Raw genomic sequence first — 27,639 nt, 5'->3', positions numbered from 1 at the left:
AAGAGTGTCCTGGATTTTAAGAACTGTGCTTTTACTACACTATACATAGTGTACTGGTGCAACACACTTCCTATACAGTCCCACAATACAAGAATTTTGATTGCATGACCAGCAAAATCAAGAACAAAATAGTATTGAGTAAAATACATGTATGTTTTACTCTCTTCTGATCTGATGTCTCATAGACCTACACTAATCAGACACCAGAATTCCCAGATAAACACATGTAGGATGTTGTTGTTGGCACAAAATATCTAGCTCTGGAGACTGCAGATAATCCAAGAGCTTTCCATCAAAGGACAGGATCATTCTGATTCTCTCTCTTTCTCTTGAGCAATATGGGCCATATTTTAAACCACAATCAGATGACAGTCACATTGTTATAGCTCTTTGCTGCCCCCTTTTGGGCATCGTGTAACTATTTCATTTAATGCTCCCAAACTGGCAGGCCTTTTTTAGTGCCCAGTCCATAGTCAAGGACTGTTTTATATTTTCGGTAGGTGAGATAAGTTACTTTAGGCTCAGTTTTAAAATTTTGAAGCACAATGTAAATGTGGAATTAATAAAACTTCCTAGCAGCACTCCTTTTGCCTAAAATCTTTAAAAAATGTGCCTGTATTTGCCTGTAGATGGTAGTAACTCCACGCTTTTAGTTTCAGTCTACACACTTAAGTATGAGTGGTAAGGGTTTTGTATTAGACCTGAGAGGTTGTAGTACTATTTAATGGTTTAAAATGTATTGAAAGTCTAATTATATAAATGGTTGGTGGCAAATTGAGAATAAACTTACTAGGTGATGGTTTCTAATCTATTATACTGGTTATACACCACAGTCACTAAATCTGCAATGAATTGCTTTGTGCCTCAATCCGGCTGGTCAGACTCAGAGACGGTGGGTTTAAATAATAATTTGAATTCATTTTGTGCTTGTAGTGTCATAAGTCATAAGATATTAAAAATAAGAAACAAAAACATAAACTTGTTTTCTAACGATCACTAGCACCTGCCGTGTCATATTAGCACAATATTAATCAATGTCTACTTTTCTATGTGCAAACCATCTTAAAAGTCATAATCATATCTCCTCATCATATCAAGCTCTATCTCCCTATTTTCCAAATGAATGACTTCCTGCAGATAGAGGGCAGTAACGATGTTGGCACATGTAATCTGTTTCTTTTCTCTGCACTTGCACTTTTTAGTAAAAAAAAAAAATGTATATATATATATATATATATATATATATATATATATATATATATATATATATATATATATATATATATATAAAAAAACTAAAATTAAATATATATAATTTTTGTTTATATATATATATATATATATATATATATAAACAAGAAATATATATTTATAATAAATATAATTTTGTTTTTTGTACATTACATTAATATTTAATATTTTACTCAACATTACAATCACCGATACATGACCTATAGAGGGGGGGGAAATATATATATATATATATTTTTTTTTTTTTTCCTCTATATGTCATGTATCGGTGCTTGTAATATGTTGAGTAAAATATTAATGTACAAATATACAGTACAAATATCTCCAGCCCAGTTGCGACCTCTAGAGGAATATAACTGCTTGTCTCATAGTAAACATTTGGAACCACACGCGTGCGCGCGCTCCGCACTGCAGTCTTTACAGCAGCCTTTACATGCTGGGACAAGCCCAATAATAAGTTAATTGAACACGACCTCATTGCAAGGACAGTCATAACAGGATTTGGAGAGTGCCATATTAAGGTAAGGTACAATAATTTTACACTTGTAGAAGCTTAGACTGGAAAGTATGTATCTTGTTGTTGTCAAATGTTTTCACTCGCTTCATAAGTGGCTGGCAACAACAAGCTGTGTTATATTTAACCACTAACCATCTAAAGATAATGGGTGGAAGGATTTCTTCCCCTGATTTCTACTTTCAGTTGAAAAACATTATATTACATCTGCTTCTAAATAATTACATTTTGGGTGTAGATATGATAATAATAATAAATACATAAATTATATTAATGCTATGATTGATCAAAACGACATGACTTTGTTGTAAAATAAGGAATAATGAATTTGACCTAATGTGATGTGATGTAGCAGTGATCTATAGTTTTTGAGTGTCTCTGACAGTTCTTTCCTGGATGGAACCAATTTGTGCCACGGGAGTCGCTGCTCGTTTGAGGAGTGACTGGGATCGAAATGAGGGATTTGGTCAGAACCATATGGCCCTGAAGTTTTTGGGCCAAGATTTTGAATACTTGCGTGAGCGCTGCCTTCAGAGTGGATGTCTGTTTGAGGATGAAACATTCCCAGCCCAGCAGTCTTCTTTGGGATTCAAAGAGCTGGGCCCTGGATCTGCCAAAACCAAAGGTGTTCGCTGGATGAGGCCAACGGTGAGAAGAGTAGAATAAACTGGGAGTCTGTAGTGTGGGCCAATATTTAAACCTTAGCAAGATCAAAAACCTAATATGTTTAAACTGAAAATTCTGTCATCGTTTACTTGTTTACGTGTTGTTCCAAACCAAGCAATTCTTTTAAGCACTTTTTACTTGCAAAATATAATACAGTAATAACACTGGTTGATCAGCATCTATTTATCTATCAATAAGCAGAGATGTTCCAGTCATTTCTATGCCCTGTCTGACCCATAGGTCTTCTCTGTGTACCCCAGGAGTTCTGCACTGATCCACATTTTATCGTAGATGGGGCCACACGCACCGACATCTGCCAAGGAGCTCTAGGTAAAACCAGCATCTACTAAAACAGAAAAAAATCAATGAAGGACTCAAAAACATTGCATGAACGCTTTCCTGCCAGTTAACTCAGAAAAAAGTGCATGTTTTCTGCCAGTGATCACATTGCTGCAGCAGTACTGAAGCATGGTTTCATCTGTTTCATTACACTATATTGATTGTAGGAGATTGTTGGCTGCTGGCAGCCATTGCGTGCCTTACCCTCAATGAACCCTTGCTGCATCGGGTGGTGCCTCATGGCCAGAGCTTCCATCAGCAATATGTTGGAATCTTTCACTTCCAGGTACTGAGCAATGTACATTTTATGTTTTATTATTTATTAATATTCTATTTTAATTTTGTATTTCTAATTGTAAACATGTCTAATTAAAAAAAATAAAAAATAAATATATATATATATATATATATATATATATATATATATATATATATATATATTTATACACACTTAATTGTAAGTATATATATTTACAATGTAAGTGTATATATATATATATATATATATATATATATATATATATATATATATATATATACATACACTTAGTCACACAAGAAAATGAATATTTAATAATTATTTAAGTAAATACATTTAGAACCCGTAAGTTAATCTTTTGACACATTTCCCAAGCCCTGGTTTTGTGAAAAATCCCAATCATGTCCTTCCTTCCAATGCAGTGTGTAAACTGATCTGTTCCCCTTCCATTTGATTCTCCATAGCTCAGCAGATCTGCATTAAGCCACAGTCTCTAATGTCAGTCCATCCTGTCTGCTGCAGTGACTATATATACAAGCCTCACCCAGAAAATGAAATGTCCACATCTAATGTCCCCCTCTGCCAAATTCCCCTTCTGTTTTCCAGCCAGGAACCATTTAGGCTCAGTCAGTCAGTGAATGCTTATAATGTTCAGAGCATTAGTGCTGCAGAGAGACTTGGAGTACAGCCAGCAGCACCTAGTGTATTGGTGTTTACATAGGAAGAGAAATGCACAAATTGTAGATGTTATTGCATATTCTAGTTATCAAATATATATTAAAGAAAAACTATTGTTTAATGATATACGCTACCATTCAAAGGCTTGGGATCAGTAAGATTTTTAAAATGTTTTTGAAGTCTCTTATTCTCACCAATGCTGCATTTATTTGAACAAAACTAACACTAATATTGTAAAATATTATTACAGTTTTCTATAAACTGTTTTCTATTTTAATATATTTTCTAATTAATATATTTAATATATTTCTATTTTAATAATTCGTTTAAAATGTAATTTATTCATGTGTTGTCAAAGCTGAATTTTCAGCATCATTACTCCAGTGTTCAGTGTCATTCTGATATTCTGATTTAGTATTCAAGAAACATTTCTTATTATCTATGTTGAAAACAGTTGTGCTGCTTAAAGGGTTAGTTCACACAAAAATGAAAATAATGTCATTTATTACATACCCTCATGTCGTTCAACACCCGTAAGACCTTCGTTAATCTTTGGAACACAAATTAAGATATTTTTGATGAAATCCGTTGGCTCAGTGAGGCCTGCATTGAGAGCAAAGCCATTCAAACTAATATCATAAAGCGATAAGAATACTTTTTGTGTGCCAAAAAACAAAATAACAACTTCTTAACAATATCTATATGGGCCGATTTCAAAACACTGCTTCGGAGCTTTACGAATCGAATCAGTGGATCGGAGCGCCAAAGTCACGTGATTTCAGCAGTTTAGCCGTGATCCAGATCCAAATCACTGATTCGAAACAAAAGATTCATAAAGCTCAGAAGCTTCATGAGGCTTATCACTATATATTGTTGAAAAGTTTAAAATTTTGTTTTTTTGGTGCACAAAAAGTATTTTTGTCGCTTTATAATATTAAGATAGAAGCACTGAACTCACATGAACTCACAGCTGCATGTACAATAATTGGCAGCCATTTTTGCTGTGGCGCCCGAGGAGTGATTGGGGGTTAGGTGCCTTGCTCAAGGACACCTCAGTTTTGAGCAATGAGAGTGAAAGAGAGCGCTGATTATTTACTCCCCCCACTTACATTTCCTGCTGGTACTGAGACTCAAAACTGCAACCTTTGGGCTACAAGTCTGACTCTCTACCACAACTGCCCCCATATATATATATATATATATATATATATATATATATATATATATATATATATATATATATATATATATATATATATATATATATATATATATATATGCTAAAAATGATTGTAAGTTCCCAGAAAAAAAATTATTAGACCAATTAAGCTAACAAAAAAATCCTTATTATTGAGGCCTGATTTAAAGGTGCTCTAAGTGATCCTGGGTGGAGTAACTTCCTGTTGATGTTCGAAGTGTTTTCAAACAAAACAGAGGCTAGCTAGACCCTCCCTCCTCCTCCTCCTCCCCCTCCCCTCCGTGCTTCCTGAAACAGTCATGAACGCGCATTTAAAATCATTCCTGTCGGTTATTGGCTGGAGCATGTTTATTATGATTCGTGGTCCAGTTTGCACCAGCTTGTGGCGACTACAGAGACCGTGTTTTTTTTTTTTTACAGTGTGTTCAGGGGACAGGCAGCTAGCAGATAGTGAGGAGATGTTTGCTGTATGTGACAAAAAAATGTTTTGGCCTAAAAACGCGTGACATCACTTAGAGCACCTTTAACACATCATGTGAATGCCAAAATACACCCATTCCCCAATTGTTTGCACTGGTTAATCGCTGGTTAATGCTGCATTCATGTCATCTCAATACTTTCATAATTAAAGGATTAGTCCACTTTCAAATAAAATTTTCCTGATAATTTACTCACCCCCATTTCATCCAAGATGTTCATGTCCTTCTTTCTTCAGTCAAAGAAATTAAGGTTTTTGATGAAAACATTCCAGGATTATTCTCCTTATAGTGGACTTCAATGGACACCACTGTTGAAGGTCAAAATGACAGTTTCAGTGCAGCTTCAAAGAGCTTTAAACTATACCGGACGAGGAATAAGGGTCTTATCTAGCGAAACGATCTGTCATTTTCGAAAAAAGAAAAATGTAAATATATATGCTTTATATGAACAAATGATCACCTTTGTAAGTATTTCCGCCAAAACAGGCGGAAAAGCATTTCTTTATTCTTCAAAAAGCTTACGCTCGATGTCCTACGCGTTCCCTATTCTACTTAAGGAACGAACGCAGCGGCAGTTACATTTTTTCCGTAAGTAGAATAGGGAAGGCGTATGACATGCAGTGTAAACTTTTTGAAGAATACGGAAAGCGGAAGCACGTACAAAGGTGATAATTTTCTTTTTTTTTTTTTAAATGATCGATTGTTTTGCTAGATAAGACCCTTATTCCTCGTCCGGTATCGTTTAAAGCCCTTTGAAGCTGCACTGAAACTGTAATTTTGACCTTCAACCGTTTGGAGGCCATTGAAGTCCACTATAAGGAGAATAACCCTGGAATGTTTTTATCAAAATCCTTAATTTCTTTTTGGCTGAAGAAAGAAGGACATGAACATCTTGGATGACATGGGGGTGAGTAAATTATCAGGAAAATTTTATTTGAAAGAGAAAGAGTTATGGACTAGTAAAAACCATTCACATCTTTGCCAAACTCCTAATTACAAGTTGAAAAGTTTCAAAATCACCAATTGTCATCAGTGTCAGCCATGGATGCATTTAGGCAATGTGAACATTTCCACAGAAACAAATCTAGAGTAAGAGAATGTCAAAGCTTCAGAGTAGAATTGTGACATGATGTACTGTAAGTCCAGCACTAAACCCAACAGGATACACGTTCTCTAGTTTTGGCAGTTTGGGGACTGGGTGGATGTGGTGATTGACGACCGGCTGCCTGTCAGAGATGGGAAGCTGCTTTTCGTCCACTCAGCTGAGGGAGCAGAGTTCTGGAGCGCCCTGGTGGAGAAGGCATATGCAAAGTAAAAAGGCTTCAATCATATGCTTTCACAGATAGACTTCAGACCAGGATCTTGTTTGGTTGTGTAATGAGTTTGTTATCATGAATGTGACAGGTTGAACGGCTGCTACGAGGCTCTATCTGGAGGCTCCACGTCTGAGGGGTTTGAGGACTTCACCGGTGGAGTGACAGAGATGTATGAGCTGAAAAAAGCTCCACCCAACCTCTTCAGCATCATCAGAAGAGCTGTGGAGAGAGGCTCCCTGATGGGCTGCTCGATAGATGTTAGTGCTCAGGAACAACATAACTATGTAGTATCTGGAGAAGTCTGCATTTTGAACATCTAGGTGATTTCAGGTTAATAGGGAAACTTTTTCCCCATCATCTCAATGGAAAAAGTGTCCCAATCAACTTGAATTCATTTGAGTCCATTTCAAGCTTTTTAGAGCCCTTCAGTAAATATAATTCAGTCATAATATAATATGCATACATTGATCTTCCAAACTGATTGTTCTGTTGTATTTATGCTCACGAGATAATATAATATACTTTTGAATGACTGTCAATGAAGAGAAATGCTTTTTGGGTTTAGATGTAATTTCAGCATCTACCAGCAGGGGCCATGCTAACCAAACTTACATTCTCATATTTGGATCGTTATTAATATATTTAAAAGCACTCAAATTTACTTTATTTTCACTTTCAGATCACAAGTTTCTTTGACATGGAGGCTGTCACCTTTAAAAAGCTAGTTAAAGGTCACGCCTACTCTATTACTGGAGTGGAGGAGGTGAGTGTTGGATTTTGATTGACAAGGAACTCAACCAATCACAGACAGCTCATCATTGGCAGATGTAAATCTGTTGGCCAGGTGGAGTACAGAAGAAACCTCACAAAGCTGTTGCGCATCAGAAACCCTTGGGGAGAAGTGGAGTGGATGGGGCCCTGGAGTGATGAGTGAGAATGATGTGAAGAGGAGGGGTGAAGGGGGAAAATTATTCCTAAAATAATAATGAATAATATCAGATGGCTTTGTTGAATACTATCACCATCTGTCAATTCAGGTCAAGGGAATGGCGTGAAATCGACCCGTCTGTAAAGTCCCGTCTGCATAACTGCAGAGAGGATGGAGAATTCTGGTACATGTTTCTTGCAGTATTCTGCTTAAATCAATGTAATCTACATATTAGTTTTTAAATAGTTGCATAGGTGGCATATTAAATAGGAATATATAATTGCTCTTAAATATGGGTATTGTTCACCCACGCACTCAGGATGTCGTTCAGTGACTTCATGCGAGAGTTCAGCAGACTAGAGATCTGTAACTTGACAGCGGATGCGCTACAGAGCAGCGAGTTGAAGAAGTGGAACACGTCCCTGTATCCTGGTGAATGGAGAAGAGGAAGCACTGCTGGCGGCTGCAGGAATTATCCAGGCATGTTCTCTACAAAAGTCTTTAGGATGCTTGTGAGCTGACAAGAGGGACAGTGCTCTCACATTAAAGTCTTTTTCTCTCTACACAGCAACATTTTGGATCAATCCCCAGTTTAAAATTGTCTTGAAGGAACCAGATATTGAGAATCAAAATGACTGCACTTTTCTAGTGGCCCTGATGCAGAAGAATCGAAGAAAGTTACGTCGGGAGGGCAAAGACATGGAGACGATTGGATTTGCCATTTATGAGGTAGAAAATTCATTTGATTTGGGCATAATTAATTAAATAGGTCTGAGTAATAGATGTTAATTTGAAGAATCAATCAGCTTTAAGATGCTTTTTATGTATAGAGAAGAAATTCTTGTCTTTTCATTAAATATATTTCTGTATTATAGAGGAGACTGGGGCAAGTTGTCACATGGGCTTTACCTCACTAACTATAAAGCTTTAAAGGTATGTTTTATAGAGAGTCAACTTTTTAAAAATAAACCCATCCTGAGAAACATTAACTGGCCTAAAAACTGACAACTAGCCTCAGTTTTCCCTATATTACATTACTGGATGTAACAAATATCATGGGAAATGTGGGTTGCTAAAAACGTGACTCAGATTATAAAGAAAGACTGAAAGATGCATATTTATTATTAATTATTATTTTTTCTAAACTTTATTTCTGAATCTTTCAGGTCCCTAAAGAGGTACGAGATGTGTGCCAGATTTATGAAACTCATCTGCATTGTTTGACATAGGTAAAACATTTGTAATCAAATCTGTCAGGTTAGGTTAGTGCCTAAACTGCAGATTGATTCTAGTTTAGATAGCGTAATGCTGAGAGATCACATGGTCAGATCACACAAGGGCTTTTCACACTTGAAATAGTTAATCCTGGGTTATTCTAAACCCCGGGTGAATGGAATCCTGGGTTATCTTCTTAGCTTCACGTTTCACACTGCTCATAATTGACCCGGGGTTATTAATCCTGGGTATTCATAAGCTGACGTTTCTCATTGTACGCTCCTAAACCCTGGGTTAACGCCCTTATTTGCATATCTGCGGTGTCAGTGTCATTGATTGGATGAGCGCAGCACGCCACCTGTTTACCTGCTCTGGCATTGCACATCCTCACGGGACTGTACTATCGAGTTTATACTAAATGGACATTTCAGAATATAAATGTAAGAATGACACTCTTCTTTACTCAAATTGTCGTGTTTTCTGTCAGCATTTGACATTTTTTCCGTGACTGTCCGAAGCAGGCAGATATGAGTACATGATTGGTTGTCTGTGTCTAGCTGTATACACTGCATTGTTTCACACTGTATAAGTTTGTAACACAGCAAAAGCGATACTAACCCTGCTCCGAAACAGGGTTTAATAACCCCGCTCAGGGCCGTGCACAGAACTTTTGAGGGGCATGCGCTGAAACTGAAAAAAAACGGCACTGAAAAAAAAGGGCATATATATATATATATATACAGGGTTTTAGGGCTTCTTTAAAAAATAATTACAACAGCAATTTTCTGTGAGCCATATGTGTTTGAAGATGTTTGACTTCACTGTGATCCAGGGATGTCCCTCTCAACACATTACACACATTACATGCATTATAAAATATAAAGAAGCACAGTGACCTGATGATTCTGTAATGTTTTTTAGTTCCTACAACATTACTGTAGTAAAACCATGTTTTACTATGTTTATACATGTGAAGAGCGGGGAGTATACAATACTAGATTAAAAACATTATCTAGCGAGCAAATACATATTAAAATCGTAAACATTAACCATACTGTGTGACCATATATAATACAATTAAATGTTAATGAATTAAGTGTATGCAGATAGCCATCATAAATCAAAGAAGAAATTCCTTAGAAATATATTTTACCTAGCTGACGACGGGGATCGCTTTTTTTGTCAAACTCAAATGCAGTTACGCCGGGTTTTTGACTTAGATGGCAAATGCTAGCCCCCTCCCTCTCTCTCCGCCGCCGGTCTCAGGCCTCAAATGCATAAAATATGAAACTTGTAAACATACTAATGTTTCTTTCGTAAAGACAATGTTGTAGCAACAAGATATTTATTTACCGTAGCAAGACGTTCAGCTGCTCTGCTGTGGAACTTCAGTTCGCGGCACTCAGGGGGCGGAGTTAAGAGGTTTGACTGATAGTTTGAGCGGATCCAAAAAGATTTTGTCACAAGCTCTTTTTAATACCTTTATTAGGCTAAATATATTTGTAAATGTATTGACATTTGAATTACATTCATTGATTTATTAAAGAAAATAAATAAATAAAATAAAACACCTCCAAAAAAAAAAGGGCACTTGGAGTGTAAGGACAAAAAGGGCATGTGCTCTGCACAGGTTGAGCCCTACCTGTGCACGTGCCTGACCCCGCTTCTAAATTACAAGTGTGAAATGTTCTTTTACACCCGGGTTAAAAGCGGTGTTTAGAACGATGATAACCTAGGGTTAATCACAGTGTGAAAAGCCCTAAGCCCTATTCGGACGGGATTAGTTTTTTTACGTGGGGAGGTGGAGTAAAGTAATTTTACCTCAGGATGTCTGTAATATTAATTGGCCAATTCTCACGGGACAAAACATCTCAGTAAAACTAGCAGAAGTGGGAGGGGTAACTCAATTTACGCACCGCCGTCAACTCCCTGTCGTCATGTTGGTATACGTTGCTTCCTGATACCATGTGCGAAAACACACATAATCTAAAGATATAAACTATAAATAACAGTTAGGTCCGATTTATTAATTAAATTCTGATTGGATTATGATGGTAATAGGCACTTAGCTAAAGATGAAATTAGTTTTGTGCCTCCTGACAAGTGCTTCGATCTTCTTTTTGCTCTGAATGGTATGTAGAAAATACTTGAGGCTTGCCACAGACTTGTCCCACCACCTACAACACAAATGAATGTTTCTTCAAGTGCTTCCATGCTTGAATTTTACCGTACATATTTACAGCGGGTCTATTCGAACTGGTTTAGTATTACCTGAGGTAATTTTTCCGGACCTTTTTACAGAGTGTAAAAGTCGCCGTAATCTTTACTGACATTGTCCGTAATGATTACCGAGATTGCACATTCGGACGGGAATAAAATCACTGAGAAGCTCTGGTAATAATTACTTTACCCCCACCTTCCCATTTAAAATCCCGTCCGAATAGGGCTCTAGAGTGATATGTGTGTAGTTATATGAATCTCCCCCCCTTGTTAGTGTCTGGGCCAGGTAGGTGTGCATCTGAAGCGTGATTTTTTCCTCAAACACACATCCAGCGCTCGTTCCGAGCTCTTCATCAACCTTCGAGAGGTGAGCTCCCGTTTCTGCCTGCCACCAGGGGAATATATCATCGTCCCCTCCACCTTTGAGCCCCAGAAAGAAGGAGACTTTGTGCTGAGGGTCTTTTCAGAAAAGGCTGCTGACTCCCAGTGAGTGACCGTTTGAAAATAAATGTATATGTAATGTTTTTTTTTTTTTTTTTTTTCAAACTGAGCAATAATATATATTCAGAATGGTTATAAAATAACAACAGTACATTTGTTTAATATATATTTTTTTAATGGTGCAATTATAAATATTTGAAATGGTAGTAATACAAATAGTTAAACATCAATGGTTCCTTCTCACATATGCAAGTCACATTTGTCTTTGGGACTGAGAACTCAAAGTCAGTTTTCTCCAAAAACAAGCTGAAAGGTGGATTCATCTGACCACAGCACACATTTCCACAGTGTTTTTAACCATCTGAGATGAGCTTGCACCCAGAGATTTGAGTTGCATTTCTTGATGCAGCAAACTGTTAAGTGACAACGATTTTTCAAAGTACTCCCTAGCCCATGTGGCTATATTTAACACAGTATGATGGTTCCTCATGCAATGCCATCTGAGGGCTCAAAGGTCACACACATTCAACAGAGGTTTCCTGCTTTGTCCTACATGGACTGAGAATTCTCTGGATCCCCTGAATCTTTTCACAATATTATGTATGGAGATGGTAAAAGACCTCAATTTTAAAGGTTTGAGAGAATTAGTAAATCACATATTTTTGTTGCATTTTACAAAATGTCCCAACTTTTCTGGAAATGGGGTTGTAAATAAATTTATATATATATATATATATATATATATATATATATATATATATATATATATATATATATAAATATGGTTAGAAATATGAATAAAAATTTGATTTGTATAATATAAGGTATGAAAAAAATTAAAATAGTGCATATTAAAATGGAACTGAGAGAAAATAAATTTTTGTTCTTTCACTATAGGGAGCTAGATGATGAAATTTCAGCAGATGTACCGGATGAGGTGAGTTTCCCACAGATGAATACCGGGAAGTTTTGATGTTAATTAATGTGTTGTTTCTTTGGCAGCCTGCGCTCCGGGAGAGTGACATTGATGAGGGCTTCAAGGCACTTTTCGCAAAGCTGGCAGGGCCGGTAAGACTGCTGGAAGTGGTGGTAATGGGTTGTTGTAATGTCCAATAGCTTTGTTGACGTGCTTACTTTGGTTTACAGGAAATGGAGATCAATGTGTCCAAACTCCAGATGATTCTGAACCGAGTTGTTAGCAAACGTGAGTGTGCTTATGGACACGTAAAGCATATTTCAGTTTTCACAATTAGTTTTGTGCTAATTGACACATTCCACATATGCTGTGAATAAAGCCATGGTCATACTTAACCTTGAATTTTCCCTAAAAGGAGCCAACTGAAGTTTAAAATGACCTAATAATTGCTCTTCTTACAGATAAAGATATAAAGACAGACGGATTTGGTAAAGAGGCCTGTCGAGCCATGATAAATCTTATGGATGTATCCTTTAAAGACTCCACACAATATTAGAATATTAGCATTTGCAGGCCATTTTAGTGTGGATTAAACCTTGACTGCCATAAAGACAACTGGTCTAGGAAAGCTGGGACTGATAGATTTCCATGTGCTCTGGGAGAAGATCAAACGATATCTTGTCAGTGGCTACATTTTATGCTTACTTTATGGTGTGTGGATGAAATATTAGACATACATTACCATTCAAAATTTTGGGGTTGGTAAATTTTTTAAAAAAATTATAAATTAATACTTTTATTGAACAAGGACACATTAAATTGATCAAAAGTGACAGTAAAGACATATGTTACAAATTTCAAATGAATGCTATTCTTTTGAATGGTTTTCATTATTGATAATAAATGTTTCTTGAGCAGCAAATCAGCATATAATTAGACTGATTTCTGAAGAATCCCGTGACACTTACTGGAGTAATGATGCTGAAAATGCAGCTTTCCCATCAGAAATAAATTGCATTTTAAAATATATTAAAAATAGAAAAGTTATTTTAAATTTGAATAATATTTCACAATATAACTGTTTTTTTTACTTCCGATCAAATAAATGCAGCGTTGTTGAACTTTTTTTTCAAAAGCATTTAAATTACCGACCCCAGACTTTTGAATGGTAGTGTAAATGTTGACAGTATTTTTTATTTTTTTTTAAATAAACCACAAGGCTGTGTTTAGGAAGTTTGACTTGGACAAGTCTGGCACAATGAGCTCTTATGAAATGCGTCTGGCATTAGAATCAGCAGGTATCTGCCACATGCAACATTTTTTTTAAAAGCATATCTATAATTACTATGGTAAATTATGTTTATGACGACTTTTTGGATTTTGTGCCTCTATAAGGCTTCAAGTTAACCAACAACCTGTTCCAGCTGATAATCCTGCGCTATGCAAAGACAGACCTCAACGTGGACTTCGACAACTTTGTGGCTTGTCTGATCCGCCTGGAGACTATGTTTAGTAAGTGTGCCAAGTAAAAAAAAATATTTTTTTAAGGATGATTTTCACAATGTAGTTACAAATGACAAAGATAGGACTGGATGTGTCAAGAGTTCACATTTATTCCAACAGAAACTTTTAAAGCAATGGACACTGATGAAGATGGATTGGTATCCTTCAGCTTTACCCAGGTTGGTCTAAACTGGTTTTTAGTAATGAGAACTTCAAAACAAAAATGCATCCCTGTCTCTCTGTGGCTCAGTAATATATGGTTGCAACATTTCTCTCCCTCTTGTTTTCTTCCTGTCTTCTTATAGTGGATCACCCTCACTATGTTTACTTAGATGGATGCTCCTTGTCCTCACTGCTTCCTCAGTCCCTTATCTTCTTTACTATGTCTCCTGTAATCTCAGTTGTATTTATGAAGTGGGTGCCTGACCAGCAGTAGAGCACTCATACAATGAGCTATATGGCACGATGCACAATTTTCATTCAGCATGACAGGAAAGGAAAGCAAATATTGAGATGCAACAGCCAACAGAATATACTCCGAAAAATCAGTGAACCTGATTTTTATTTACTCTACATTTCAAAAGTTTGAGGTCAGAAAGATTTTTGTATTCAGTGAGGATGCATTAAAATGATCAAAAGTGACAGTAAACAAATGTATGTTATAAAATAATTTTTCAACATTTGTTATAATGTTTTTTTTTTGAGCACCAAATCAGCATATTAGAATGATTTCTGAAGGATCATGTGACACTGAAGACTGAACTAATGATGCTGAAAATTCAGCTTTGCCAATTGATTATATTTTTGAAATATATCACAATAGAAAAAAAGTTCATTTAAATTGTAATAATATTTCACAATATTTCTGTTTTTATTGTATTTTTGATCAAATAATTGAAGCCTTGGTGACTTTTTTCAAAAACAACTTACTGACCCCAAACATTTGAATGGTAGTGTACAATAAAGTTTGCAAGAAATATTTAGGCAAAACATAAAAATATCTGAGCCAAAGAAAGTTTGTACTTATGTAAAAGAAGTTGACTAGTTTGAGTAGAAAGTTTAGAGTATAACTGTGAAATAGAGTGCAACAGTCGGGTTTCCGGAAGTAAAAAGTCCATTAGTTTTCTTCATAGGGAAATTGAAATTGAGCCCTACTGTGATCTCTGAGGTTGTTAATCAATAGAATTTTAGCATTATTTCAACTTGGTTTTAAAATAATCTTGTTTAACAGCTGAATTTGTTATGAAAAACTACATTACCCATGATGCTGTACAGAAAATTCCACCAATCAGAGTTGAAACAAGCGTAAATGACCTAATCGAGTTGGCCTCCCTACGCTTTCAAACTACTTAAATATTTGTATATTTGTGCATATTTTGCAATACACGTTTTTTAACTGATTATGCTGTTTGCAATGCTTCATGGGATTGTAGTTCTCTCCATCACTAAAGCTGTCAAATACAGTTTTGTACTTTTGTCCAATTTTCAACTAATTTTTTGCTTCAAATCAAAGTTTGAAATGATTTGATTCACCTCGTGGCTGGTTGGCTTGGTTCATGGCTTATAACTCTTCAATAAAAACCTTTTTTAAATCCCTATGGGAGAAATGAATGGGGAAAAAAGGGGATGGGGCTGTTGCACTGTACAGAGGGAGAGAATTAATTGACCTTTCTCTAAGCCTCACTCCCTTTGGTTACTGATGCTCATTGAGACCAAATTTTTTCTCAAAGTTTTGAAAAATTGGGCAAAATATTGTCTGTATCCTCTTTTGGTACTGTATTGTTACCATTATATTACTTGTAAACACAGTTAATTTTAAGGATTATTTTATAGAAATCATCTAAACAGATTGGAATTCCATAGACATACAGAAGAGATGAGCAAAAGCTTGTCTGATATGACGAGCAGCAACTGGCTTAGTGAAGGGTCAGTCGTCTACAGCTCTGGTTGCCCTTTATATAAGATTCTTGCCTGTGAACTTTCATCCGTGTGCCCCTTCATGTGTGTGCTTTAAACATAGTAAACCATTTTTTTCTTACCGCACTGTCTTGAACAGTCTTGCAAGATTACCCCCATAAACCAGAATGCTGATTATGTACTGAATCACTATATTACAACAAAAGTGAGTCAATAAAGTCTCATAATTGAGTTATAAAGTGTGTGATCATTACATCAGGAATAATAAATATTAATTTACATACAAATATACATGACTACCACAAATAAACATCAGAACATCTCTTGAATCCAAACTAAATGACCTGTGGAGCACTTGGCCTCACAGCTGTCAATCAAAGGCTCCAGTCACTAGCCATTAAAAGGTACAGAGGTATTGCCTGTGAGGACGCGCCTCCCTCAATCCAGATCTAAGCTACAGGAAGCACCGGCTTTATGGCCAGCACAAGCTTCTCTTTACTCCTGTGACGTTTCAGGCAGCTTCCTGGAGAAGCCTTGCTGCTAACTGCTGCTAGGAGCACAGCAAGAGTTGACGACGCCTGTGAAGCTCAGCTAGATGACACGACTCGCTCTCAGTTCAGTGCAAGTCCTTCACTCACAGGCATGTTGATGTGGGCAGTGAGGAGAGGAGCACTCTTTCCTTCTCTCAGCACAAACACCTGAAATCACAAACGTAACATTAAACATCTGCTTGATTTCATGCTTGCAGTAATCAACATTTATGTTGTAAATCATGGCACTGTACAGGGGCGTCATGCTCATATTTTTTGAGGTGGCACCAGTGGCAGAATGATGACACTGAACAAATTTAGTCTTGAATAGATGATTTATGCTGCATAATTTAGTTAAACACTGTTTTACCTACATTTCATACACATACTACAATTCAAAACTTTGGAATTTTTTTTTTTTTTGAAAGAAGTCTCAAACCCAAGGCTGCATTTATTTGATCAAAAACACAGTAAAACAGTAATATTGTGTATTATTGTATAATATTGTGTGTGTGTATATATGTATGTATGTATATATATACTGTATGTATAACAATTTAAAATAACTTTTCTATTAAAATATATGAAATAATAATTAATAAACTAGATAAAAAAGTTTGAAGACAAACTTTAAGTTGGCTTGGAAAAGCCGGTCCAGAAAGTTTGAAGGTGTTGCAATGCGTTTGCTAGGGTACCCAGGGTGGTTGCTAAGGTGAATTTTCAGTCTTCAGTGTCACATGATCCTTCAGAAATCATTCTAATATGCTGCTTTGGAGCTCAAGAAACATTTCTTCATTCTTTATCAATGTTGAATATTTTTGTGGAAACCATGATACATTTTTTCATGTTTCTTTAATAAATAGAAAGTTCAAAAGAACAGCATTTATATGAAATATAAATATTTTGTAACATTTTTAAAGTCTTCACTGTCACTTCATCATATGTGCATGAGTGGCGTCTAGTTATTAGTCTGTAAATAAAAATGGTTAATTCAGTTTTGTATAAAAAATTGGGCTAATTTTGGGATATTGTGATCTGCTGTGTGGAATTTGCATATCTTTCACAATACACACTTAATAGCTATTCTGCATATAAATGCGGCATAGATGTTCTGACTGGGTGAGAGTCTTACTTTGATAATGTCAGAGATGCCTTTGTCACTCAAGCACTCCACAAAAGTGTCAATGGGGTAATTCAGTCCTGGAACCAGTAGAGGAATCTACAGACACACAACAGTTCACTGTTATCAGTGGAACAGTTCAATAACGACACATAAAGAGCCTGCACTTATTGGGTAAGAAAAGTGATCATGAAACTGCTCAGCTGAGGTCACCTTGAAGAAGGCTGTCCTCATGCTGTACAAACTTTCATCATACAGAAAACTGATAGCTAGGTTCATGACTGGACGAGACACTGCAGTGTTCTGGATGTTCAGAGTGAGCTTGAAAGATGGGCCCAGCCCTTGAACCTTGCAGGAACAAAAAGCAGAAGTAGAGATCAGTATCATTCATCTGGTGTCATCTTGTTCACATGCTCAGAATTGCACAACTCACCACAGCGTTCATCTTGAGTGGCTCGGTCAGGCTCGCCGACATGGGTGCCAGGCTGGACTCCAGGGCTTTGACATAAGCGCGTGCTGCAGCTAGACGCAGTCTGCTTAGATCCATCTGAAAAGCTCGGTGCATGGCTGCATAGAAAAAACAATACCAGTCTAATAAGAAACAGAACATTACACCGATACCTTTTAAATGACATTTTTGGTTGTTAAAATGAATAAATCAGTTGTCTGTGTGTACTGTGTGAATGCTGCTGACAGATGGGCGAAATTTCAGAAAACAGAAATGTACAAATAAAACACAGCAAAAAAATTAACTTCTGGTTTCAGCCGAAATGGTTTTGAAAAGCCTAAATTATCCATGTAAATAGTGACATTTAATTTCTGCTTTTTCAATGGCACGTTTTGACTGTCAACATCTATTTTGTTCACACAATGTGGATAAAATACAAAAGATAAACATGACAGATGTGTGGGCGGATGCTTTTCACCATGGCCAAAAATTATACTAGAATATGTAAATATTGATAATAATAAGAAATGTATCTTGAGCAGCAAATCAGTATATTAGAATGATTTCTGAAGTATCATGTGACACTGAAGACTGGTGTAATGATGCTGAAAATTCAGTTTTGCCTTCACAGGAATAAGTTAAATCAAATAAATGCAGCCTTGGTGAGCATGAGAGGCATCTTTCAAAAACATTTTACATCTTAAAACCTAACTTTTGACCAGTAGTGTATGTAATATGCAATATGTAAAATTAGTTTGGCTGGAAAATGAATGTGGGTAAAAGCTGAGAAAATAGCAATATTGTCAAAGACTACATCCGGATTGGATGCAGAAAGATCAAAACAGATGGAGATTGCTTCCATCAACTAATTTCCTCGCCGGATTTCCGCCATAACTTGTAATATCTTTCCTCAGCGGTTGTACCAGCAGCTTTTAAAATAGCTGCTGTTACTCCGGTACCTAAAAAGCCGAATGTTGATCTTGACAACTTACACAATTACAACGAATAATTTATTTGAGCCCCTCCAGTCTGGTTTTCGTAAATTTCACAGCACAGAAACAGCCTTAGTGAAGGTTACTAATGACTTGTTACTTGCTGCGGATTCTGGCTGCCTGTCAATTTGAATCCTTCTCGATCTCAGTGCTGCCTTTGACACTGTTGATCATTCTGTTTTACTCTCTCGTATGGAATCTGTGTTTGGCATCACTGATACTGCTCTTGACTGGTTTAAGTCCTATCTCACCGACCGTAGGCAATTTGTCTCCATGGGTGGGCACAAGTCTAACATTGGCTCAATCAAATTTGGGGTGCCCCAGGGATCTATTTTGAGTCCTATACTCTTTAGTATGTATATTTTTCCCCTTGGTCATCTTTTGCAACCTCTGGGTCTTAAGTATCATTTTTATGCAGATGACACTCAAATTTACGTTCACTCAAAACCTGAAGATCACACTGCAGTGGCGTTTCTCGAACATTGCATATCGGAGATTAAAATTTGGATGTCAAAGAATTTTCTCTGCCTTAACAGCGATAAGACAGAGGTCATGCTGCTTGGCTCTATTCACCAAATACGCAAAGCTGGTTCTCCTTCACTCAATGTTGATGGCACTGTTCTCGAGTTTCAAACAAAAATAAAAAACCTGGGGGTGATATTTGATTCTCATCTCACATTTGATCCACATGTACAGAATACCGTTAAAACATCATTTTTTCACCTCCGAAACATCGCAAGGCTTCGTCCTATGCTTTCTTTTAATGTTGCAGAAAAACTGATCAATACCTTTGTTTTTTCGCGCATTGATTATTGCAACGCCCTGCTCGCGGGAGTATCGAAAAATACCCTCAACAAACTCCAATATGTTCAAAACTCAGCTGCTAACAAGGACAAGAACCTGAGAGCATATCACCCCTATCTTGGAGTCCCTACATTGGCTTCCAGTCAGGTTTCGTGTAGATTTTAAAATTCTCATGTTGACTTATAAGGCCTTACACGACTTAGCCCCACACTATCTATCTGAGCTTTTAACAGTTTATACTCCCAGGCGTGAGCTCCGTTCTTCGGAGTTAGGCCTCCTGACCATTCCCACGACTCGTATGCGCACGATGGGCGTCAGGGCTTTCTCTTCCTATGCTCCAAAACTTTGGAACTCTCTCCCCTGTGATATTAGACATGCAAACTCTCTTAGTGTTTTTAAAGTTTCTCTTAAAACTTATTTTTATAGACTTGCTTATATGTAATTTGTATTTTTACTATTTCGTATCTATTTATCTATCTATTTACTATTTTTACTAATCTATCTTCTTTATTGTGTATTGACTGTTTATTTATTTGTACTATGTGTAAAGTGCTTTGAGAATACCCTTTTAAAGGCGCTATATAAAATAAAGTTTATTATTATTATTATAATATTTTCAAACATCATTCAGAGGCAATAAATGCTACGTTAAGGCAGTTCTAAGGTAACATTCTATGCATGTGTCTGTTAATCAACATTAGCCTGTCAACTAAAGTTAGAGAAATTTCCATCAATGGTGGGGAAGCGTTGTGTCATAAATGGTGGAAAATAACGTCAATTGTGGGGAAAGAGTTCATTGTCGTTTTGGTATTTATATATAAACAATTAATTTTACTTCATCACTAACCAACTGCATTTTCACGCTCTCTCAAAGTCTGGTCCACATAGAGCTTGGTCTTCTTGGGCACATTCAGGCGGATGCTCTGGGCTATTGGGGGTCCAGGGGCCGAGTCCCTGTCATCAAACACAGCCGTCCTCTTGAGGATCTTTACAATCAAACCTCCTCCTGGATCACAAACAGTTAAAAACATATGAAATGTTTTGTAGCCAATCTTATAGTTTACCTAAACTGCTTTATCTACCATGCAGCATATGTCACTACCTTTGGTGGTCATTATTAGAGTGCCGTCTTCCCGTCCATAGCGCCCGAAACAAATGCTTGTTACTACATCCTGTAAGATAGAAATTTAAGTCTCTGATAATGATTATGAGAACAGGGACACTTCAACTGAGTTTTGAATTCATGACCGTTCTTACTGGTGTTTTAATGGTGCCGACCAGATTTTTGTCTCTGTACATGTGTACTTCACAGTTGGCCAGACCCACCAGTACAGCCTGGAATCCTCGTGTGGGAAGGTCCATCAGTGCCATGGTGGTAACGGGGGCTGGCAAATAAGCCGTCCACAGCTTTTTCCCCTACAGGAGGATTCATTAGAAAGTTATAATTTCTGGAGGCATTATTGTTACTGTGACAGATAAGGATACATTTATCATACCTTTTGAGTGTAACCCTGCAGCGTCTCATCAGTACATCCTACAACTACATTCTTTCCCATCCTCACCAGTCCAACTGGGTGAGAGGACAGCTCAATGCAGTACTTGGGCTTTGGGGAATCTCTTTAAGGCAAAAAGAAAATGGCACTGAGCGTTGCTTACCTGTTTATTGGCCTTTTTAACATATTATCGCATGTTTATGCCACAGAATAAAAAAAGAAAAAAGGTAATTGTGACTTTTTTTTCTCTCACAATTCCAATTTTGTGTATCACAATTCTGAAGGAAAAAAAAGTAATTGCAAGATACAAACTCGCAGTTCTCACTTTTTTTCTCGCAATTGTACATTTTCTTTATCTTGCAATTCAGACTGTTTTTCTCCTCAGGATTAGGTCAGGTGTCTAAAAAGTAGGGGGAAAAATCTCACAATACAGAATTATTGAGTAAATAAGTCAGAATTGCGAAATATAAACATCAAACTGCGAGAAATAAAGTCAGAATTGCGAGATATAAACTAGCATAAAAAGTCGCAATTTTTATTTTTTTATTTTTCCATGGCGGAAACAAGCTTCCATAAAAGTTACACTAAATTGACGGTCACACTACACTTTTCATTCCACCGATTTCCATTCATACATCCTCATCGTGCCAGTTTCAAGTGCTTTGAGATTTATTTTGTAAAGCAATTGGTTCAACTCATTACAAGTTTTCAAAATCCTCAGTTCTCCCATCTTGGACCGCAAAAATGTTTAAATAAGTTTCATTTAACTCAGTTACCTGCGTAGTATGTAGATGTTGCCGTTGCGACACGCCACAGTGATACGGAATTCCACATCAAACTGACCCGTCACGTCCATCAGGGTGGCTGTACTAGGCAGTGACATCTGAAAACACACAGGGAAACTCATAGTAATGAGTTCATTCTTTCTAGGAAATCTGTTTACTTTAGAACTACAAGTAATTTTAAACTAGTCACTGGTATTCTAATGATACATCAAAACCAGAAGCTAATAGCAGAATATAGTGCGTAACAAACACATAAGAAGCAGATAAGAATGTGCTGACCTTACAGAGAATGGTAAAGGCTTCCGGATCTAATATGTAAACATCACCGTTCTCTGTGCCAATCACTAGGCAGCTAACTGCATCCTCATCTGCCATGTTCTTCTTCAACGTCCCTATACATGTAATGACCGTCTGAGACAAACAAAGAGACAAAAACCATGTTAGTGCAATTGTTTTTGTTCATCTATGTGTGAGTGACTGCATATATGCATTCCAGTACTGGCACCTGTCTACGTATAGGCTGGTCTTTGTGAAGATGAACAAAATTCTCCATTTCCTGTGGCTCGAGCATGAGGAATCTGAATAAATCACACAAGAAAGGCAATGAATTAATAGTTAAAAATAATATCTCAGCTGTAATAGAATTAATATACTATAATTATAACATTAATAAGGTTACAATATGGACAAATATAACAGTTTTTACCGTAGTGATCTGACAGAGAGTGGAATTTCAGCTTTGTCCCTGTTCAATAGAAAATAATACAATTATCTACAGTACGGAAACTGTAAAATACACATGTATGGTATCAGGCTGTATTCAACAAGCCATTACAAATGCAATGCATTGGGTCTAAAAAACTAAATATACACAGTAACTCACCTTAATCCTTCTAACATCTCTTTCAGTGTCATTGGATCAATCATGTCCTAAGAGTCAAAACACAGCCAGTAAGCATTACAGTAAAATGAAAATCACAGTGTAAACAAATGGCCTCTCAATAATCCCCATCCACTGAATTGGCTCCATCACTCTCTCTCTCCTCTCCACCTATAGCTGGTGTGTGGTGAGCCCATTGGTGCCATTGTACTGTGGCTGCCGTCGCATCATCCAAGTGGATGCTGCACACTGGTGTGCCCCATCATATGATTGTACAGCAGTACATAAGAAACACGCTATAAAAATGCCTCATTCATTCATTCATTCATTCAATGCATAGAGCTGAATGTATATGAGTAGCTCACCTCCCTGGCCTGACTCCAGACTTCCTGTTCCAGAGGGTTCACCTCCAGACTAGGCAGCGTGAACTTGAAATAGGGCCTCAGGTTCTTGTAGACGTAGATAAAGGGACCAGAGGCCACAGCGATGGCTGGTGTTCGTGGCTCATGCAGGTCCATGAGGAAGGAGACCAGGCCAGTGGGCAAGTCCAGCAGGGTGCTCTCACTCAACAGACCAGTGCCACGGTACACCTTTAGCTTCATGTTACACACTCCCGTGCCAAGATCACCCACCACCAGCTGGTACACAGACAGCGCAAATCACTCTTTATTGCAAGTCTTCTTCTAAAGGATTTGTTCAATTTAAAGGAACACTCCACTTTTTTTGAAAATAGGCTCATTTTCCAACTCCCCTAGAGTTAAACAGTTGAGTTTTACCGTTTTCGAATCCATTCAGCCGATCTCCGGTTCTGGCGGTACCACTTTTAGCATAGCTTAGCATAATTCATTGAATCTGATTAGACCATTAGCATCGCGCTTAAAAATGACCAAAGAGTTTTGATATTTTTCCTATTTAAAACTTGACTCTTCTGTAGTTACATCGTGTACTAAGACCGACAGAAAATGAAAAGTTGCGATTTTCTAGGCTGATATGGCTAGGAACTATACTCTCATTCCAGCGTAATAATCAAGGAACTTTGCTGCCGTATCATGGCTGCAGCAGTGCAATGATATTACGCAGCGCCCGTGAGCCCCTGCTTGCACAGGGAACGTGCCTTGCAACCATGGAGACGTTTGTGAGAGACGCTGCGTAATATCGTTGCGCCTGCTGCAGCCATGATACGACAGCAAAGTTCCTTGATTATTACGCCTGAATGAGAGTATAGTTCCTAGCCATATCAGCCTAGAAAATCGCAACTTTTCATTTTCTGTCGGTCTTAGTACACGATTTAACTACAGAAGAGTCAAGTTTTAAATAGGAAAAATATCAAAACTCTTTGGTCATTTTTAAGCGCGATGCTAACGGTCTAATCAGATTCAATGAACTATGCTAAGCTATGCTAAAAGTGGTACCGCCAGAACCGGAGATCGGCTGAATGGATTCGTAAACGGTAAACCTCAACTGTTTAACTCTAGGGGAGTTGGAAAATGAGCCTATTTTCAAAAAAAGTGGAGTGTTCCTTTAAAATGACAATTACCCCAAGCTTTACTCACCCTCAAGCCATCCTAGCTATATATGACTTTTTTCTTTCTGATGAACCCAATCAGAGTTATATAAATAAATATGAAGCATCCAAGCTTTATAATGGCAGTGAATGGGATACGAGTATGAAGCTGAAGATAGTGCATCCATCCATTGTAAACGTATACTCCACACAGCTCCGGGGGGTTAATAAAGGCCTTCTGAAGCGAAACGATGCATTTGTGTAAGAAAAATATCCATATTTAATAAGTTATAATGTAAAATATCTGACAAGACCGCCTTCTGTATTCAACTTAGGGAGAAAGCGTAACGCCTTTTGCAGTTCAAAATGCTTATGCTACATCCTACGCCTTGTTTTCAACTTACGATAAAAAGTGTAACTGACGCGGCATCAGTTACGCTTTCTTCCTAAGTTGAATATGGAAGGTGGTCTCGATATTTTAGTTTGTAACTGTTAAATATGGATATTTTTTCTTACACAAATGCACAGCTTCACTTCATAAGGACTTTATTAACCCCCGGAGCCGTGTGGAGTTCGTTTTATGATGGATGGACGTACATTCTTGAGCTTCAAGCTTGTTGGTCCCGTTCACTGCCATTATAAAGCTTGGTTGCGTCAGGATTTATAAATATAACTCTGATTGTGTTCATCAGAAAGAAGAAAGTCATATACACCTAGGATGGCATGAGGGTGAGTAAAGCTTGGAATTTTTCATTTTAAAGTGAACTAATCCTTTAATGATGAATTATTGCCAAAGCATAAAAAGGTCACTCCATGTGAAATTTTTTTTTACACTTTAGCATACTTTTGAAAGTACTTCTTATGGAAACAATGTAATTTTAAAACCTTAACTGCATGTTATTTACAATTAAATGAAAATTATAGTTACATTTTGTATTAAATGCAATTAGCTATTAAGTAGGCCCTAGAGTACATATTTATATATATGTTATTGCATAATTATGTCTATTGTCTTTAAAATATGGTTAAATGTACTGTCAAATGTATGGTAAACTAAAATATACTTTAATGACATTTCTTTTGAAACTTGTATGGCATTAATTTTTTGATCATATATTTGTAACTACACATTTGTAATGATGAAGTTGCAATTTAGTACGCTTAAAATATTTTAATTTTAAATTAAATGTAATAACACAGTGCCATTATGTCATAGTCAAGTACTTTACATGTGCTTTAGTATGTTAGTCAACACATCAAATAAGTGCACTTCTTCAAAGCACAACAAAAGATTATTAAAACAATTTAGAGTAGGGAACACGTATTCACTATTAACTACAACTTTTGCCTCAATTAACTCCTAATTTACTGCTTATTAATAGTTAGTAAGGTCATTTTTTGTAGCATTTATATTTAGGTATTGGGTAGGATTAAGGGATGTAGAATAAGGTCATGCAGAATAAGGCAATAATATGTGCTTTATAAGTACTAATAAACAACCAATACACTAGTAATATGGAAACTAATAAGCAACTAGTTAAAAGTGAGAATTGAACCCTAAAATAAAATGTTACACAATTTTTAAAAAATTAACCTTAAAGTCATACTTTTAATTTGATATTATTACAAGGGTAACTTTTTAGAAGTATACTTAAGAGCGTTAAATCATGAAAATGTACTCTCTTTAGGAACACTTGTGTGGCCTTTTATTTTATTAACATTATATAATATATTTTTTTTAAATATATATTTACTTATTGCAGTAAGCAACTTCTGAGAAACACTGCTGAAAGTGGATCAGACCTATCGCCACAACGCACTTTTAGCCTATCATAACCACTCATAACGGGAGGAGAGAGTGAGCAAGAGGGAGATTTGAAGAAAGACTGTAGAAAGAGAGATGGCTGAGAGACATTACAAAAAAAGTTCAAAGGAATATCAGTGAAAAAATAAAGGTTATGATCAGATAAGAGCTTTAGCACCCGCGTTAATATTAGAAAAGCTTTCCAGCGCTGGAGAGACCTGAAAACGTATGCCGAGGTTGCGTTGTTTCTGCTCCATACATGAATAACATTGGTTTTGCTATATTTTTATGCTGTAGTTGTAATTTTAGCTATAGTAACAGGACAGTTTTGAGTGTCATTGTTTGTCTGGAGCTGGTGTGATGCCGGTGACTAACAACAAACTCTTGCTTGTATATACTCTTGTGTATTGTATGTTCATTTATGTTTTTAATTGCCGTTCGTTCGTCATCTTTCACTTTATTTTTCGCGAAGCACTATTTTGCTTCACTTTAGCTATGTGAAAGGGTCATCCACTCTTGCATTTTGAAGTGAAAGCGAGGGCTGTGTTTGATTGAGACAGTTTCAAATATCAACAGTGTTTCTCAGAACTCGCTTACTGGACCTTTAAGCTTTGAAGTACCCTACAAGTGCACCTTTAGCTAAGTGCACAGATTTCTCTCAAGGGACACAATGGCATAAACACTCTATCTCACCTTATTCTCACCATCTCCATGCAAATCTGAAAGAGCTGTGGAAAATAACAGGAAGAATGAGCTGGTGAGAATGGTAGTTGCAAGCTTAACTGCAGATGTGAGTGATTGTGCAAGTTCATGCAAGTAACTCACCGATGCAAGAGGAAAAGGTGTATAGATTGGCGACTGGGTCATAGTGGGCATCAAGCCATTTGGAGCTGGCCACTGAACTACAAAAACACAGGGAAAACTTACTACTTCATACAGGCCAGCATTTTATTTTTTAAAGTATCGGGGCATGTGAATTTATTTCTACGCACTGGATTTGAAAACACTCCAGCTCTGTTGTATAATTGTGTCGCCATATGTGAGCAAATAAGAGTAGTTAGCTGGCGTCAAAACATAAGCTCAGCTCTATATTTGAATATGCTATTTATCAACATGCTAACGCCAATCGCAATTTAACGCGATATTTTCGAGAGAAAGCCTCATAAATCAGCATATAACTACTCACGTGTCTTTCAGGTCCTGGGGAACAGAGGACATGACGGTTTTGTTATTTTCAAATGCTGTTTATTAACCTAGACTGTGGAAACCAAACTGCTTCGACTGTAATCCTCAGATCGGCTTTCCTCGTTCCTATGGCAACCACTCCAGCGGGAGAGCTTAAAGGCGCTACATTCAAATGCTTCCTCCAGAAATTGTTCGTTTTAACAATTAGTTCCGAATAAAAAAATTATAAAAAATGGCCGGGCAGACAGGGCTTA

General features: G+C 36.9%; 2 protein-coding genes across 3 annotated transcripts; one reads left to right on the top strand and one right to left on the bottom strand.

The window, feature by feature from the left end:
- Nucleotides 1-1,640: 1,640 nt before the first annotated feature.
- On the top strand, nt 1,641-14,356 carry si:dkeyp-50d11.2 (calpain-1 catalytic subunit). The gene is made up of 22 exons (XM_067375163.1): nt 1,641-1,772; nt 2,151-2,413; nt 2,692-2,761; nt 2,938-3,056; nt 6,562-6,695; nt 6,789-6,957; nt 7,380-7,463; nt 7,545-7,630; nt 7,738-7,812; nt 7,948-8,108; nt 8,197-8,357; nt 8,795-8,806; nt 11,338-11,549; nt 12,402-12,441; nt 12,507-12,572; nt 12,651-12,708; nt 12,882-12,946; nt 13,032-13,100; nt 13,640-13,718; nt 13,816-13,932; nt 14,044-14,102; nt 14,229-14,356. The coding sequence occupies exons 2-22, from the start codon at nt 2,162-2,164 to the stop codon at nt 14,253-14,255; spliced, it is 2,115 nt and encodes a 704-aa protein (XP_067231264.1). The 5' UTR covers nt 1,641-1,772; nt 2,151-2,161; the 3' UTR covers nt 14,256-14,356.
- bbs1 (Bardet-Biedl syndrome 1) lies at nt 14,258-27,522 on the bottom strand. Of its 2 annotated transcripts, XM_067375161.1 has the most exons (17): nt 27,387-27,522; nt 27,026-27,102; nt 26,894-26,928; nt 23,258-23,530; nt 22,896-22,942; nt 22,719-22,757; nt 22,518-22,590; nt 22,292-22,423; nt 22,004-22,110; nt 21,231-21,351; nt 20,992-21,150; nt 20,837-20,906; nt 20,582-20,740; nt 17,924-18,057; nt 17,704-17,838; nt 17,503-17,589; nt 14,258-16,538 (listed from the first exon to the last, which is right to left on the bottom strand). In XM_067375161.1, exons 1-17 carry the CDS (start codon nt 27,416-27,418, stop codon nt 16,452-16,454), a joined length of 1,767 nt encoding a protein of 588 aa, XP_067231262.1. In that variant the 5' UTR covers nt 27,419-27,522; the 3' UTR covers nt 14,258-16,451. The 2 variants fall into 2 exon arrangements, with proteins under 2 accessions (XP_067231262.1, XP_067231263.1); XM_067375162.1 differs by lacking the exon at nt 27,026-27,102 and having other exon boundaries at nt 14,259-16,538; nt 27,387-27,490.
- Between the last annotated feature and the right edge of the window lie 117 nt (nt 27,523-27,639).

Source organism: Chanodichthys erythropterus, chromosome 22 (genome assembly GCF_024489055.1).
Source record: "Chanodichthys erythropterus isolate Z2021 chromosome 22, ASM2448905v1, whole genome shotgun sequence".
NCBI lineage: Eukaryota > Metazoa > Chordata > Actinopteri > Cypriniformes > Xenocyprididae > Chanodichthys > Chanodichthys erythropterus.
Note: the sequence above shows the minus strand (reverse complement) of the source record. Positions and strands in the feature narration are given on the sequence as shown.

Excerpts from the sequence above, each read along its gene's own strand:
- si:dkeyp-50d11.2 (XM_067375163.1), top strand. The coding sequence starts at position 2,162 with ATGGAACCAATTTGTGCCACGGGAGTCGCTGCTCGTTTGAGGAGTGAC. Across the intron at positions 2,414-2,691 it reads TTCGCTGGATGAGGCCAACG|GAGTTCTGCACTGATCCACA; the intron begins GTGAGAAGAGTA and ends TGTGTACCCCAG. Across the intron at positions 12,709-12,881 it reads GAACCGAGTTGTTAGCAAAC|ATAAAGATATAAAGACAGAC; the intron begins GTGAGTGTGCTT and ends CTCTTCTTACAG.
- bbs1 (XM_067375161.1), bottom strand. The coding sequence starts at position 27,418 with ATGTCCTCTGTTCCCCAGGACCTGAAAGACAC. Across the intron at positions 22,943-23,257 it reads TCTGGAGTCAGGCCAGGGAG|GACATGATTGATCCAATGAC; the intron begins GTGAGCTACTCA and ends TTTGACTCTTAG. Across the intron at positions 20,907-20,991 it reads TCGGCACCATTAAAACACCA|GATGTAGTAACAAGCATTTG; the intron begins GTAAGAACGGTC and ends TCTATCTTACAG.